Below are 17,793 nucleotides of genomic sequence, written 5' to 3' on the forward strand. Positions count from 1 at the left end.
GGGTCGAGCAGTGTGTACACCCAGTAATCCGTAGTGGCCAGAATGCGTGTAACGCGAGGGTCACGAGAAAGGCATCCTAACATGAAGTCAGCCATGTGTGCCAGGGTACCTGTACGCAACACATGGCTGTCCTCACTCGGAAGATCACTTTCAGGATCCTCCTCCTCCTCCTCTGGCCATACACGCTGAAAGGATGACAGGCAAGCTGCATCTGTACCCTCAGCAGTGGGCCAAGCTGTCTCTTCCCCCTCCTCCTCATGCTCCTCCCCCTCCTCCTCCTCTGGCCATACACGCTGAAAGGATGACAGGCAAGCAGCATCTGTCCCCTCAGCAGTGGGCCAAGCTGTCTCTTCCCCCTCCTCCTCATGCTCCTCCCCCTCCTCCTCAACGCGCTGAGATATAGACATGAGGGTGCTCTGACTATCCAGCGACATACTGTCTTCCCCCGCCTCCGTTTCCGATTCCAAAGCGTCTGCCTTTATGCTTTGCAGGTAACTAGCAGAGGCATAGCAGAGGCATGGTGACGCTAATGATTGCAGCATCGCCGCTCACCATCTGGGTAGACTCCTCAAGGTTTCCTAGGACCTGGCAGATATCTGCCATCCAGGCCCACTCCTCTGTAAAGAATTGAGGAGGCTGACTCCCACTACGCCGCCCATGTTGGAGTTGGTATTCCACTATAGCTCTACGCTGCTCATAGAGCCTGGCCAACATGTGGAGCGTAGAGTTCCACTGTGTGGGCACGTCGCACAGCAATCGGTGCACTGGCAGATGAAACCGATGTTGCAGGGTGCGCAGGGTGGCAGCGTCCGTCTTGGAGTTGCGGAAATGTGCGCTGACCCGGCGCACCTTTCCGAGCAGGTCTGACAAGTGTGGGTAGCTTTTCAGAAAGCGCTGAATCACCAAATTAAACACATGGGCCAGGCATGGCACGTGCGTGAGGCTGCCGAGCTGCAGAGCCGCCACCAGGTTACGGCCGTTGTCACACACGACCATGCCCAGTTGGAAACTCAGCGGCGCAAGCCAGCGGTCGGTCTGCTCTGTCAGACCCTGCAGCAGTTCGTGGGCCGTGTGCCTCTTATCTGCTAAGCTGAGTAGCTTCAGCAAGGCCTGCTGACGCTTGCCCACCGCTGAGCTGCCATGCCGCGCGACACCGACTGCTGGCGACGTGCTGCTGCTGACACATCTTGATTGCGAGACAGAGGTTGCGTAGGAGGAGGAGGAGGGTGGTTTAGTGGAGGAAGCATACACCGCCGCAGATAGCACCACCAAGCTGGGGCACGCAATTCGGGGGGTGGGTAGGACGTGAGCGGTCCCAGGCTCTGACTCTGTCCCAGCCTCCACTAAATTCACCCAATGTGCCGTCAGGGAGATATAGTGGCCCTGCCCGCCTGTGCTTGTCCACGTGTCTGTAGTTAAGTGGACCTTGGCAGTAACCGCGTTGGTGAGGGCGCGTACAATGTTGCGGGAGACATGGTCGTGCAGGCCTGGGACGGCACATCGGGAAAAGTAGTGGGAACCGAGTAGCGCGGGGCCGCCGCCGCCATCATGCTTTTGAAAGCCTCCGTTTCCACAAGCCTATAAGGCAGCATCTCCAGGCTGATCAATTTGGCAATGTGCACGTTTAACGCTTGAGCGTGCGGGTGCATGGCGGCATACTTGCGCTCGCGCTCAAACAGTGGCGCTAGCGACGTCTGGACGCTGCGCTGAGAGACATTGCTGGATGGGGACGAGGACAGCAGAGGTGAGGGTGTGGGTGCAGGCCAGGAGACGGTAGTGCCTGTGCCCTGAGAGGGGGGTTGGATCTCAGTGGCAGGTTGGGGCACAGGGGGAGAGGCAGTGGTGCAAACCGGAGGCGGTCAACGGCCTTCATCCCACCTTGGGTGCTTGGCCATCATATGCCTGCGCATGCTGGTGGTGGTGCCTCCCCAGCTGATCTTGGCGCGACAAAGGTTGCACACCACTGTTCGTCGGTCGTCAGGCGTCTCTGTGAAAAACTGCCACACCGTTGAGCACCTTGACCTCTGCAGGGTGGCATGGCGCGAGGGTGCGCTTTGGGAAACATTTGGTGGATTATTCGGTCTGGCCATGCCTCTACCCCTGGCCACCGCACTGGCTCGGCCTGTGCCCACACCCTGACTTGGGCCTCCGTGTCCTCGGCCGCGTCCACGTCCTCTAGGCCTACCCCTACCCCTCAGCATGCTGTATTACCAGTAATTCAGAAACAGAACGCTGTAATTAAAAGTGCCGCTTATTGGCCTGTGGTTGGAGGCTGACTTTGCTTACGGAACGCCAGGAAATAATTTGGCGCAAGCCTGCTGTTACACTTTGCTGGCTGCGTATGATTTTGTAGAACTACTACACCCAGCACACACAGACCCAGAACACTGAGCACAGTGACAGGCAGGCCAAATAGATTTTTTGAACAAATTTTTTTAGCAAAGGCCCGCTGCCTATATTAAATTAATATGTCTTCTGTCCCTGCCTAACCACCACTTCTGGCCCTAGGGTATGTCACTGCACTGCAGAGTGTTGCACTATTCACTGCAACACAGCGGTGATTTCAGAGCCCAGACAGAGCCAGGAAATTATTTGGCGCAAGCCTGCTGTTACACTTTGCTGGCTGCGTATGATTTTGTAGAACTACTACACCCAGCACACACAGACCCAGAACACTGAGCACAGTGACAGGCAGGCCAAATAGATTTTTTGAACAAATTTTTTTAGCAAAGGCCCACTGCCTATATTAAATTAATGTCTTCTGTCCCTGCCTCCACACTTCTGGCCCTAGGGTATTACTGCAGGGCGCAATGCTCTGCACAGCCGATATACCAAAAAAAAAAAAATGTGCACCACTGCAAAAAGCAGCCTCCACACTACTGCACACGGTTAGATGTGGCCCTAAAAAGGACCGTTGGGGTTCTTGAAGCCTACAATAACTCCTAACGCTCTCCCTGCCTAACCACCACTTCTGTCCCTGGAGTATTACTGCAGGGCGCAATGCTCTGCACAGCCGATATACCAAAAAAAAAAAATGTGCACCACTGCAAAAAGCAGCCTCCACACTACTGCACACGGTTAGATGTGGCCCTAAGAAGGACCGTTGGGATTCTTGAAGCCTACACTCTCCCTATAGCAGCTCCAACACAATAGCACTTTCCCTCAGCTATGTCAGACCGCATCTGTGGCGAGCCGCGGGAGGGGCCGATTTTTATACTCGGGTGACACCTGATCTCGCCAGCCACTCACAGCAGGGTGGTGGTATAGGGCTTGAACGTCGCAGGGGGAAGTTGTAATGCCTTCCCTGTCTTTCAATTGGCCAGAAAAGCGCGCTAACGTCTCAGAGATGAAAGTGAAAGTAACCCGAACATCGCGTGGTGCTTGTTATGAGTAACGAGCATCCCGAACACCCTAATATTCGATCGAGCATCAAGCTCGGACGAGTACGTTCGCTCATCTCTAATAGTTATTCATCGCCCCTTAGTCGTTTTTTTTTGCAGGGTAAATTATCCCAATTTTGATAGCCTCTCTGGCAATTCTAGTCCTCTCATTCCGTTTACTAATTTAGCTGTCCTTCTTTGAACCATCTCAAGCACTGCAACATCTTTCCTGAGGACCGGTGTCTAGAACTGCACACAGTATTCCATTTGGGGCTGACAAGTGCCTTATACAGTGGAAGAATAATGTTCTCATCACTCTATGCCTGTTTTAAAGCCCCCCAATGCACTGGTTTTGCAGCAGCTGACTGGCATTTATTGCTCCAGTTAAATCTACAGTCCACTAGTACCCCCACGTCTTTTTCCATCTCACTTTTCCCTAGCAGTACCCTATTTAGTGTGTATTGGTGACATCAGCTTCTCCTGCCCATGTGCATAACCTTACATTTATCAACATTGAACTTCAGTTGCCATTTTTCTACCCAAGCCCCCAGTTTGTCTAGGCCTTTTGTAGCCGCACATTGTCCTCCGTTGTATTAATTATCTTGTATAATTTTGTATCATCTGCAAATATTGATTTTTTACTGTGCAGCCCCTCTATCAGGTCATTGAGAAATATATTGAACAGAATGGGGCCTTATACTGAACCCTGTGGCACCCGCTAGTGACGATGGCCCAATTAGAGTACAATCTATTTATTACCACCCTCTATTTTCTATATCTCAGCCAGTTCTTTACCCAGATACACACGTTTTCGCCTAGACCGAGCTGTCTCATTTTATATATCAGCCTATTATGTGGCACGGTGTCAAATGCTTTAGAGAAATCCAGATATACAAGATCAATAGACTCTCCCAGGTCCAGTCTAGAACTTACTTTATTGTAGAAGCTAATCAAATTGGTCTGACATGATGGACCCCTCATGAACTCATACTGATGAGGGGTTATACCTCTGTTTTCCTTGAGGTATTCTAGGATGGCGTCTCTCAGAAACACCTTGAATATTTATCCAATTATTGAAGTGAGATTTACCGGCCTGTAGTTACCAGGCTCTCTTCCAGCAACCCTTTTTCTATATTGGAACCACATTGGCAATGCGCCAATCCGATGGTTCAACCCCGGTCTCAATAGTGTCCATAAATATAAGAAATAGGGGTCTAGCTGTCACGTCACTTAGTTCTCTTAGAACCCTTGGGTGTATTCCATCTGAGCCCGGCGATTTATCGATTTTAATCCTCTTTAACCGACTCTGCACTTCCTCCTGTGTTAGGCATGCAATATTTTTAGCGGGGTTTCATTTTATTCCCCTGCATCTCGTGTGACATTTCTTTTTCGTTCATGAATACGCTTGAAAAGGAAATAATAGATTTGCCTTCCTCCAATCATTTTTTTATGATTTCTCCTGCTTTATTTGTTAGAGGGCCAGTGCTATCAGTGCAAATACTTTTACTGTTTATATAATTGGGGAATAGTTTGGGGTTATTTCTGTCTGTCTGTCGATCAGTCTTTCTGCCTCCTTCTTAGCAATTTTGATCTTTTCTTTGCATATTTTGTTTTTTTTCCCTGTATGATTTCAGCACTTCTTTCCTGCCTTCTTGTTTTAGTAGTTTAAATGCTTTTCTTTTTTTTTCATTTATTACCCCTTTAGGCCGGCTGCACACAGACGGATTTCCGTCACGTAATTCGCGGCGGAAATCCGCTGCGTTGCCCGCAGCTATTAGGTTCTATTGAACCTAATAGCTCAAGGCTCACGGTGCGGAATTCCACCGCGGAATTCCGCCCCGTGAAATCACCCGTCCTCACCCGCGGCATGCTCTATTTGCAATCAATGGAAGCCGTCCATTCACGCTATCTTCCGCTGTAGCACAGCGGAAGATAGCGTGAAATCGCCTCTCCGCTTACCGCCGCCGCGTCCTGTGACGTGGTGGGCATATCATGTGACGTAGCCGGCGCGTCACGCTGAAGCGTCATGCGGGAGCAAGGACGCCGGATCTGCAGGTAAGCTTGGGGGTCTCTGGGGGGCACCGTGACGGGCTCCGCCACGGAATTCCGCTGCGGAGCCCGTCACTGCCGTGTGCAGCCGGCCTTACAGTTTTGTCAAGCCACATTGGTTTCCTTCTACTGGTAGTTCTTTTGTTTTTAAAGGGCATGAACCGCTCACATGAGGTCATTAGGTTGTTTTTAAACCTCTCCCATTTGTTTTCTGTACTGTTACTTATGAGGATGCTGTCCCATTTAATGTTACCAATAGCAGTTCTGAGCTGATCAAATTTTTCTTTACTAAAGTTTAGTTTTTTTACTACTCATACTACCATATACCAGTAACATTGGATATCTCTCCTTCTGAACATGGCACACAGTTGTAGCAGCAGGTATGGATTGTTTCTCCTGTCTTTTTCCTGCTTCCAGGTGAACATTGGTCCGAGCAGCGGGATACTGGAATCTGAAGGAAAAGACAAGAACCTTTACTACAATGAAAAGGACAAAATGCCCATGTATGAGTCCATTCATGTGAAGAATATCATCCTGACATTATAATAAGTAGCTGAATGGGCAAAACATACAGCCTGATGGGTGGACAGATAACACTGCCCAACAATGATTTTGTTTCGGGCTCAAAATTAGCATATTCTTATGTATTTCCATCTGCAGAATTCAAAAATCACCATAAAAATGACCGATTAGCTCTTGCTTTGGAGATAAAGTGATGTATCATTTTTTAGAGTTTACATTTTTATTTTGTGGGAATTTTTTGGGAGGGAGTTGTCACACCTCTCAACTGACATAACACAACATTCCCCATCTATTTGTAGGTTGTACACATAATAAATGTTGCTATGACCGAGTTTCATATTGTTTCTGTTCTTTTTTTCAGAATTTCTGGTTTTGAAGTGTAAAATTTGCTATATCAAAATGCCACAAAAATGTGTAAATTTAGTGAATAATGTTTGTTACATTCGTGATGAAATAACATTTTCGTCACAGAAACGCAATCTGACACCTTTTGTGAAGACTGCCTATTATCATTATTTTGGTATGAAGTTTGGGGAACAGGATAAGTCATGGACTGCACATATATATTGCAACTCTTGTTTAGTTAAACTACAAGAATGGCTGAAAAATAAAAAAAACAATCTATGGCTTTTTCTGTGCCAATGGTTTGGTGGGAGCCTGCAAACCATACAGATGACTGCTATTCCTGCTTGACTCCGCTTATACAGGCACGATTATCAATGAAGAAAACAGGAACAGTTCAATACCTGAATCTTCCATCTGCTATTCGCCCTTTTCCACATTCAGATAGTTTACCAGTTCCTACTCCACCCCAACATTATAAGCTTGAAGTAGAAAATGAAGAAAGTGTGGAAAAAGAAGAACGCAACAAGCCTTCCACATCTCATGACTCTGACTTTGAGATAAAAGATGATACATTACACAAACTGAAAAAAGTGAAATCAAGTGATCCCCTTTGAGACCTTTACTTGTCAAAGGAGATGGCGGAACTACTAGGGTCAAGACTACAGCAATGAAATATTCTCCAACGTGATGTCAGGGTCTCACAGTACAGAGAACGTCAGAGGGATCTGCTTCCTTTTTTTGAGAAGAAAAACAATCTGGTTGCTTGCTGCAACGTTAAAGGCCTAATGAAATGTTTGAATTTGAACTATGATCCAACTGAATGGAGACTATTCATAGACTCCTCCAATCTTAATTTGAAAGCTGTGTTACTTCACAACGGCAACCGTCTTCCTTTTATTCCTGTTGGTCATGCAGTTCACATGAAGGAGACTAATGCAAATATGACAGCCCTCCTTGACTCAATGAAATATGCTGAACACAAGTGGAAAATCTGTGGTAATTAGAGATGAGCGAGCCTGCTCAAATAAGGCAGTTACTCAAGCGAGCCTCACTCTTCTCGAGTAACTGCATTCTTGTCCAAGCAGGCTCAGGTGGTGGCGGGGGTGAGCGGGGGGTGGCTGGGGGTAGCGGGGGGGGGGGGGATCTCTCTCACTCACCCACTTGCGCCCCCCCCCCCCCCGCCACCCCCCGAGCCTGCTCGGACAAGAATGCAGTTACTTGAGAAGAGCGAGGCTTGCTCAAGTAACTGCCTTGTCCGAGCAGGCTCGATCATCTCTAGTGATAATCTAAAAGTCATCGCTATACTCTTAGGAATGCAACTGGGGTATACTAAATACTGTTGCTTTTTATGTATGTGGCACAGTTGGGATAGGAAATCCCCTTACATTCAAGCGGACTGGCCTGCAAGAAATCTTTACTCTACTGAGAAAAATTTCATTGCCGAGTCTCTTGTGGACCCAAAAGATGTTGTTCTTCCACCCCTTCATGTAAAGCTGGGTTTAATGAAAAAATTTGTCAAAGGTATGAACCAGGAAGGACAAACAAGTTTCCTAGATTGAGTGATGCAAAGGTTAAGGAAGGTATTTTTATCGGGCTACAAATTCTACAGTTTGTAAAGGATCCTGCATTTGATCAAGTTTTGGAGGGAAAAGAAAAGGAACCTTGACAAGCCTTAAAGGGAGTTATTCATAAATTCCTAGGCAACAAAAGAGATGATAACTAAACAGTTGGTGACAGTACTTCTGAAAAAATACCATCAACTCAGAAACATGTCCCTTAAAATCCCTTTTTTTCACTCCCATCTAGACTTTTTCCCTCCTAATTGTAGAGCTGTCAGTGATGAACACGCAGAAAGATTCCACCAGGATATTTCTGTAATGGAACAAAGATATCAGGGCCGTTGGAATGAAGCAATGCTTGCGGATTACTGTTGGTCTGTGTGTAGGGATGCTCCGGAGACCACTTAAAAATGAAATGATCTCATGAAGTCACCACATGATTCTCTTCACACCGAACCACCTGCCAGGAATTGTTACATTAATTTAGAACTCTTAGAATGTCATTAAAAAAATTCAAATGCACTTTCAATGTAGTTAGCATATATAATTAAAATGTATCATTTTCTCTTAATCTATTAAAATAACATACGTCCACCTATTGTATATCACAGAAACTAGAACTAATAAAATATTTTCTTTGTCATATTTGTTTTTCTCACCACAAAAGTAGTAAGATTTGACTCATGTATAGAGATGAGCGAGCACCAAAATGCTCGGGTGCTCGTTGCTCGAGTCGAACTTTCCGTAATACTCGAGAAATCGTTTCGAGTAACGAACCACATTGAAGTGTAGAAAACCTCAGAAAGTCATGGAAACACCACAGAACCAGATAGGGAAGGGCAGGGGCAGCATACATGGCTGCATCTCAGGCTCCCAGGTCCCACTATTAAGCCAAAATGGGGACAAGAGTCTGGTGTCACCCCCCCTAACAATCTTTACTTCGGACAAACGCTCATTAGCAAGGCACACCTTAGCTAAGCACCACACAACCTGCAACCAAGGACAATCACTGCCTGCGGGTGACACCGCTGCCTCTTCTCCTGGGGTACATGCTGGCATTGCTGTCCAACCCCCCCCCCCCCCCCTCCCGCACGATCCTGCGTCCACATGGCACACAAAAGTGTCCCTTCGCAGCGTTCAGCTGCCCTCATGCCACATGCTCGCTTCATAGCCACACCACCCTCATGTCTATTTATAAGCGCGTATTGGATGAGGAGGAACCGGAGGCACACACTGCAGAGGGTTGGCAGAGACAGGCAGTGACTCTCTTCCAAAGTGTGGGCGATAGCCCTCAATGCTGTTGAGAATTGATGATAAATTGACGTACGATCATCATTCCAATCCTGTGACACCTCCGTCGCAAAATTGACAGGAGCCGCAAACGTGGGCATAAAGGGGACTCAGGTGCCAGCACTTCTACACATCTCCACAATACAGCAATACTCTGTGCGGGAAGCACGTGAGCGGGCCCATGGTCAGGCTCGGTCCCAGCCTCCATCTTGTGTGACCCAAGGTGCCGTGAGTTGCATAGCAATGGGAAATCCATGTGTCCCCACACAATTCATTCTGTGTAGGTGTTAGATAGCTCAACACTGCAATGGAAAGTCTTTGAGTTCCTTGGCCTTGCCTATGCTGTCAGTGCACAAAGATGGTATTACACAAGAAGAAATCGGAGCGCCCAAACACGGCAGAGTTTTACCCCGCCAAGGACCTCGGCCCACATTTCTACCCTAGTCAGTCAGTGTATTTGTGCCAAAAAGGTAAAACAACACAATGGGAAGTCTTTGTGCACTCATAACATAGGTGAGCCAAAGGAACCCAAGGAAAGTATTAAACATGAAGCAATTACAGTGCCCAAACATGGCAGACTTTCACCCTGCTAAGGGCCTCGGCCTACATTTCTGCCATAGTCAGTCAGTGTGTATGTGCCAGACAGGTAAAACACCACAATGGGAAGTCTTTGTGCACCCACAACATCTCAAGAATCCGATCCTTTCTCACCATAGACACGCTGAAAACGCTTATTGTTGCCCTCATCCACTCACGGCTCAACTATTGCAACTCATTGCTGATTGGCCTCCCCTGCACCAGACTCTACCCTCTCCAATCCATCCTGAATGCGGCAGCCAGGCTCATATTCCTGTCCAACCGCTACTCAGATGCCTCTGCCCTGTGCCAGTCACTGTACTGGCTGCCCGTTAAATACAGAATTCAATTTAAACTTATTACCTTAATCCACAAAGCCCTCCACAGCGCAGCGCCCCCCTATATTGCCTCCCTCATCTCAATCCATCACCCAGCCCGGGCTCTCCGCTTGGCAAACGAAACTAGACTGCACACCCCTCTAATTCGAACTTCTCACTCCTGCCTCCAAGACTTCTCCAGAGCAGCACCGGTCCTCTGGTACGCACTACCAAAGAACATCCGGGCAATCCAGGACTCGAACAACTTCAGGCGTGCTCTAAAAACGCTCCTCTTCATGGAGGCATACTGCATTCTCTAAACAAACTCCTCTATACACTGCCTGATAACATGTTCCCTGACCTACTGACCACAATCCCTGCTAGCCATCATAAACCGCTCCTGTAGTCATATTAATCCTGCCGTCGCATAGCTAAAAGTCTGACTGTTGCCTGTATATAGCATCCCTCACTCTCCAGCACGCGATACTGTGCACACCTCCAGCCATTTTACCTTCTGTATCCCCCCATTACTTGTAGTATGTAAGCTCGTTCGAGCAGGACCCTCACCCCTATTGTTTCCACCAACTGATTACGATTGTAACCGTGGTTCTGTAATTTTTTGTACTTTTGTCTTTCTGTATTCCCCCTGTCTATGTAAGCGCTGCGGAATATGTTGGCGCTATACAAATAAAGATTATTATTATTATTATTATAGGCGAGCCCAAGGAACTTAAAGATGGTATTACACATAAAGAAATCAGAACGCCCAAACATGGCAAAGTTTCACCCCGTCAAGGACCTCGGTCCACATTTCTACCCTAGTCAGTCAGTGTATTTGTGTCAGACAGGTAAAACACTGCTATGGGAAGTCTTTGTGCACCCACAGCATAGGCGAGCCAAAGGAAACCAAGGAAAGTATTAAACATGAAGCAATTACAGTGCCCAAACATGGCAGACTTTCACCCTACTAAGGGCCTCGGCCTACTTTTCTGCCCTAGTCAGTCAGTGTATTTGTGTCAGACAGATAAAACACCGTTATGGGAAGTCTTTGTGCAGTCACAGCATAGGCGAGCCAAAGGAACCCAAAGGCAGTAATAAACCCAAAGAAATGACAGTGCCCAAACATGGCAGACTTTCACTCCGCCGAGGACATAGGTCTCTGCACACACCCTCAGCAATCGCAGTCATAGAGCGGACTCTGATGCTAGTACAGCAGTGAACGTCTCATTAATGCAGTAACGCTCCTATTGTTTAGCCCAAACCAGTGCCTCAGATAACTGTGGTAACATGACAGAAAATACATGTTGCCCAGTGCTGATCCCCTGACCCCAAGCAGGAGGAAGAGGTGGCATTACAAGGCCAAGAAACCATGACCAGGACCTGCTATAGTCTGTGTGGGAAGTATGTGAGCGGGCCCTGGGTCAGGCTCGGTCCCAGCAAACAGCTTGTGTGACCCAAGGTGCCGCGAGTTACATAGCAATGGGAAATCCATGTGTCCACACACTATTCATTCTGTGTAGGTGTCGGATACCTCAATCGACACTGCAAGGGGAAATCCATCTGCACTCTGCACCCTATCCAAGTCAGTCAGTGTATTTGTGCCAGACAGGTAAAACACTGCTATGGGAAGTCTTTGTGCACTCACAGCACAGGTGAGCCAAAGGAACCCAAAGACAGTAATAAACCTGAAGAATTGACAGTGCCAAAACATGGCAGATTTTCACTCCGCCGAGGACATGGGCCTCTGCGTACACCCTCAGCAATCGCAGGCATAGAGCGGAGTCCGATGCTAGCACAGCAGTGAATGTCTCATTAATGCAGTAACGCTCCTTTTGTTTGGCCCAAACCAGTGTTTCAGATAACTGTGGTAACACAGGAGAAAATACATGTCGCCCAGTGCTGATCCCCTGACCCCAAGCAGGAGGAGGAGGTGGCATTACAAGGCCAAGAAACCATGACCAAGACCCGCTATAGTCTGTGTGGGAAGCGTTTGAGCGAGCCCAGGGTCAGGCTTGGTCCCGGCCTCAACCTTGTGTATCCCAAGGTGCATTGAGTTAGATAGCAATGGGAAATCCATGTGTCCCCACACAGATAGCTCAACTCTGCAAGGGGAAGTCTTTGAGTTCCTTGGGCTCGCCTATGCTGTCAGTGCACAAAGATGGTATTACACATGAAGAAATCAGGGTGCCCAACCGGAGTTTCACTCCGCCAAGGTCTTTGGCCTCGGCCCATATTTCTGCCCTAGTCAGTCAGTGTATTTGTGCCAGATAGGTAAAACACCGCGATGGGAAGACAGTGCACCCATAGTATAGACAGACCCCTATAACATTTCTCTAGCAAAGGTATAAACAGACCCAAGTAACTTTCTGTAGCAGAAGTATAGGCAGACCCCAGTAACATTTCTGTAGTAAAAGTATACATCGGCCCCTGTAACATTTCTGTAGAAGAAGTATAGGCAGACCCCAGTAACATTTGTGTAGCAAAGGTATAGGAAGACCCCAGTAACATTTTTGTAGCAGAAGTATAGGCAGACCCCAGTAACATTTCTGTAGCAGAAGTATAGGCAGACCCAAGTAACATTTCTGTAGTAAAAGTATAGGCAAACCCCTGTAACATTTCTGTAGCAGAAGTATAGGCAGACCCCAGTAATATTTCTGTAGTAGAAGTATAGGCAGACCCCTGAAACATTTCTGTAGCAGAAGTATTGGCAGGCCCCTGAAACATTTCTGTAGTAAAAGTTTAGACGGACCCCAGTAACATTTCTGTAACAAAAATATAGGCAGACCCCAGTAACATTTCTGTAGTAAAATTATAGGCAGACCCCTGTAACATTTCTGTAGCAGAAGTACAGGCAGACCCCAGAAACATTTTTGTAGCAAAGGTATAAACAGACCCAAGTAACTTTCTGTAGCAGAAGTATAGGCAGACCCCAGTAACATTTCTGTAGTAAAAGTATAGATCAACCCCTGTAACATTTCTGTAGAAGAAGTATAGGCAGACCCCAGTAACATTTGTGTAGCAAAGGTATAGGCGGACCCCAGTAAAATTTTTGTAGCAGAAGTATAGGCAGACCCCAGTAACATTTCTGTAGCAGAAGTATAGGCAGACCCAAGTAACATTTCTGTAGTAAAAGTATAGGCAAACCCCTGTAACATTTCTGTAGCAAAAGCATAGGCAGACCCCAGTAATATTTCTGTAGCAGAAGTATAGGCAGACCTCTGTAACATTTCTGTAGCAGAAGTATAGGCAGACCCCTGAAACATTTCTGTAGTAAAAGTTTAGACGGACCCCAGTAACATTTCTGTAACAAAAATATAGGCAGACCCCTGTAACATTTCTGTAGTAAAATTATAGGCAGACCCCTGTAACATTTCTGTAGCAGAAGTACAGGCAGACCCCAGTAACATTTCTGTAGCAAAGGTATAGACAGACCCCAGTAACATTTCTGTAGCAGAAGTATAGGCAGACCCCAGTAACATTTCTGTAGCTAAGGTATAGGCTGACCCCAGTAACATTTCTGTAGCAAAGGCATAGATAGACCGCATTAACATTTCTGTAGTAAAAGTATAGGCAGACCCCAGTAACATTTCTGTAGCAGAAGTATAGGCAAATCCCAGAAGCATTTAAGTAGTAAAGGTATAGATGGACCCCAGTAACATTTCTGTAGCAGAGGTATAAGCAGACCCCTGTAACATTTCTGTAGCAAAGGTAAAGGCGGACCCCAGTAACATTTCTGTAGCAGAAGTATAGGCAGACCCCAGTAAGATTTCCGTAGTAAAGGTATAGACGGACCCCAGTAACATTTCTGTAGCAAAAGTGTATGCAGACCCCAGTAAAATTTCTGTAGTAAAAGTATAGGCAAACCCCTGTAACATTTCTGTAGCAGAAGTATAGGCAGACCCCAGTAATATTTCTGTAGCAGAAGTATAGGCAGACCTCTGTAACATTTCTGTAGCAGAAGTATAGGCAGACCCCTGAAACATTTCTGTAGTAAAAGTTTAGACGGACCCCAGCAACATTTCTGTAGTAAAATTATAGGCAGACCCCTGTAACATTTCTGTAGCAGAAGTATAGGCAAATCCCAGAAGCATTTAAGTAGTAAAAGTATAGATGGACCCCAGTAACATTTCTGTAGCAGAGGTATAAGCAGACCCCTGTAACATTTCTGTAGCAGAAGTATAGGCAGACCCCAGTAAGATTTCCGTAGTAAAGGTATAGATGGACCCCAGTAAAATTTCTGTAGTAAAAGTATAGGCAGACCCCTGTAACATTTCTGTAGCAGAACTACAGGCAGACCCCAATAACATTTTTTGTAGTAAAAGTAGACGGACCCCTGTAACATTTCTGTAGAAGAAGTATAGGCAGACCCCTGTAACATTTGTGTAGCAAAGGTATGGGCGGACCACAGTACAATTTCTGTAGCAGAAGTATAGGCAGACCCCAGTAACATTTCTGTAGTAACAGTATAGGCAGACCCCTATAACATTTCTGTAGCAGAAGTAAAGGCAGACCCCAGTAACATTTCTGTAGTAAAAGTATAGACGGACCCCATTAACATTTCTGTAGCAAGAGTGTAGGCAGACCCCAGTAAGATTTCAGTAGTAAAAGTATAGGCAGACCCCAAAAACTTTTCTGCAGCAGAAGTATAGGCAAACCCCAGAAGCATTTCTGTAGAAACAGTTTTGGACGGACCCCTGTAACATTTCTGTAGCAAAGGTATAGGTGGACCCCAGTAACCTTTCTGTAGCAGACGTATAGGCAAACCCCAGTAACATTTCTATAGCAAAGGAATAGGCAGACCCCAGTAACATTTCTGTAGCAGAAGTATAGGCAGACCCCAGTAACATTTCTATAGCAAAGGAATAGGCAGACCCCAGTAACATTTCTGTAGCAGAAGTATAGGCAGACCCCTGTAACATTTCTGTAGTAAAAGTATAGGCAGACCCCTGTAACATTTCTGTAGCACAAGTATAGGCAGACCCCAATAACATTTCCGTAGCAAAAGTATAGGCAGACCCCTGTAACATTTCTGTAGCAGAAGTATGGGAAGACCCCAGTAATATTTCTGTAGTAAAAGTATAGACGGACCCCTGTAATTTCTGTAGCAGAAGTATAGGCGGACCCCTGTAACATTTCTGTAGTAAAAGTATAGGCAGACCCCTGTAACATTTCTGTAGCAGAAGTATAGGCAGACCCCTGTAAAATTGCTGTAGTAAAAGTATAGACGGACCCCTGTAACATTTCTGTAACAAAAGTATAGGCAGACCCCAGTAACATTCCTGTAGTAAAAGTATAGACGGACCCCTATAACATTTCTGTAGCAGAAGTATAGACAGACCCCAGTAACATTTCTGTAACAAAAGAATAGGCAGACCCCAGTAACATTTCTGTAGTAAAAGTATAGACGGACCCCTATAACATTTCTGTAGCAGAAGTATAGGCAGACCCCTGTAACATTTCTGTAGTAAAAGTATAGACAGACCCCTGTAACATTACTGTAGCAGAAGTATAAGCAGACCCTGTAACCTTTCTGTAGTAAAAGTATAGACAGAACCCAGTAACATTTCTGTAGCAGAGCTATAGGCAGACCCCTGTAACATTTCTGTAGCAAAGGTATAGGCGGACCACAGTAACCTTTCTGTAGCAGAAGTATAGGCGGACTCCTGTAACATTTCTGTAGCAAGAGTATAGGTGAACCCCTGAAACATTGGTGTACCATGAGTGTAGGCGAAGGCCAGAAAAATTAGTTAGATAACAGTATAGGCGAGGGCCAGAAAAATTGGTATACCAAGAGTAGAAGTGTATCCCTGAAAAATTGCTCATCCGTGAGGGCAGGTGAAACCCAGAAACATTTTTTAAATATACAGCTCGCTGTTACTTAATCTGTAACAGAACCTGGAGGCAGCCCTGTGAAAAAAAATTGGTTTCTGTTAAAGTATCAATAGTATTGAAACTTTGAAAAATTCGTAAAAAAATTATAAGCAGAGCCTTTTGGGCCGCAGAAAAATTGGCAGTTCAGCGTGATGGCATGCTGTTTTAAGAGGAGGAGGAGGAGGAGAAGTAATAATATCCGAGAGTGATTGACAAAGCTAATTCCCCCTTTTTTTCCGGTGATAGAGAATGCTTATTTATCCGGTTGCAGCGAAAAGAATCTTTAGGTTCCGCTACTCTCTGCCAGTGGAGAAGAGAAGCCTGGGGAAATCCAGCCTTTGTTCATCTTTATGAGTGTAAGCATGTCGGCACTGGCAGTTGACAGGCGGGTACGCTTATCTGTGATGATTCCACCAGTTGCACTAAGCACCTTCTCTGACAAGACGCTAGTGGCAGGGCAGGGCAGCACCTCCAGGGTGTACAGCACAAGTTCGTGCCACGTGTCCAGCTTTGAAACACAATAGTTGTATGGAGCAAAGGCATCACGAAGGATGGTGGTAAGATCGGCTACGTATTCCCTCACCATCTTTTTACAGTGCTCCCTCCGACTCAGCCTTGACTGGGAAGTGGTGACATATAGAGATGAGCGAGCAACAAAATGCTCGGGTGCTCGTTACTCGAGTCGAACTTCCCGCGATGCTCGAGGGTTCGTTTCGAGTAACCAACCCCATTGAACTCAATGGGCGACCCGAGCATTTTTGTATGGGACCTATGCTCCGCTAAGGTTTTCATTTGTGAAAATCTGGGAAATTCAAGAAAGTGATGGGAACGACACAGAAACGGATAGGGCAGGCGAGGGCTACATGTTGGGCTGCATCTCAAGTTCTCAGGTCCCACTATTAAGCCACAATAGCGGCAAGAGTGCCCCCCCACTCCCAACAATTTTTACTTCTGAAAAACCCTCATTAGCAAGGCATACCTTAGCTAAGCACCACACTACCTCCAACAAAGCACAATCACTGCCTGCATGACACTCCGCTGCCACTTCTCCTGGGTAACATGCTGCCCAACCGCCCATTTCAGTAATAGTAGCAGTCAAGACAGTCCCCAGTAACAATTCCAAAGCAGCAGTATAGGGGGAGCACGGTATTAGTTCCATTTCAGTAGTAGTAGCAGTCAAGACAGGCCACAGTAACATTCCCGTTGCAGCAGTTTAGGGAGATAACAGTCTCTTTCACATTTCAGTAGCTGCAGTATAGACAAGGCCCCAGTTACATTTATGTAGCAAAAGTGTAGGCCTTAAGTATTTTACTTAAATTTTTTAAAATGGTGAGGTGAAAAACCAGACAGACACCGTATGCAGCGTATATATGTATAGTCTTTCCCTCTGGCGGGATGACGGCGATCATGTAACGGACACAGCAGAGCGAGGAAACAATTATGCGCAAGCCTGTAGTCAGACCTAGGTGCGTATGACTGAGCTACTGGAATTCACAGGGCAGAACCAGTCAAGTGGCCAAAGGCCAGTGGTAGGCCTTCAGTATTTTGCTTCAATTTTTTAAAATGGTGAGGTGAAAAACCAGACAGACACCGTATGCAGCGTATATATGTATACTCTTTCCCTCTGGCGGGATGACGGCGATCATGTAACGGACACAGCAGAGCGAGGAAACAATTATGCGCAAGCCTGTAGTCAGACCTAGGTGCGTATGACTGAGCTACTGGAATTCACAGGGCAGAACCAGTCAAGTGGCCAAAGGCCAGTGGTAGGCCTTAAGTATTTTGCTTCAATTTTTTAAAATGGTGAGGTGAAAAACCAGACAGACACCGTATGCAGCGTATATATGTATACTCTTTCCCTCTGGCGGGATGACGGCGATCATG

General features: G+C 46.4%; 1 protein-coding gene across 1 annotated transcript in view; it reads right to left on the reverse strand.

Moving 5' to 3' along the window:
- LOC136571853 (vomeronasal type-2 receptor 26-like) overlaps positions 1 to 17,793 on the reverse strand; it is a 73,045-nt gene that overhangs the window by 41,164 nt on the left and 14,088 nt on the right. The window contains exon 4 of the mRNA XM_066572474.1: positions 5,757 to 5,880. Coding sequence (XP_066428571.1) covers positions 5,757 to 5,880 — 124 coding nt within the window. The remainder of the gene's footprint in view (positions 1 to 5,756; positions 5,881 to 17,793) is intronic.

Source organism: Eleutherodactylus coqui, chromosome 6 (genome assembly GCF_035609145.1).
Source record: "Eleutherodactylus coqui strain aEleCoq1 chromosome 6, aEleCoq1.hap1, whole genome shotgun sequence".
Classification (NCBI taxonomy): Eukaryota; Metazoa; Chordata; class Amphibia; order Anura; family Eleutherodactylidae; genus Eleutherodactylus; species Eleutherodactylus coqui.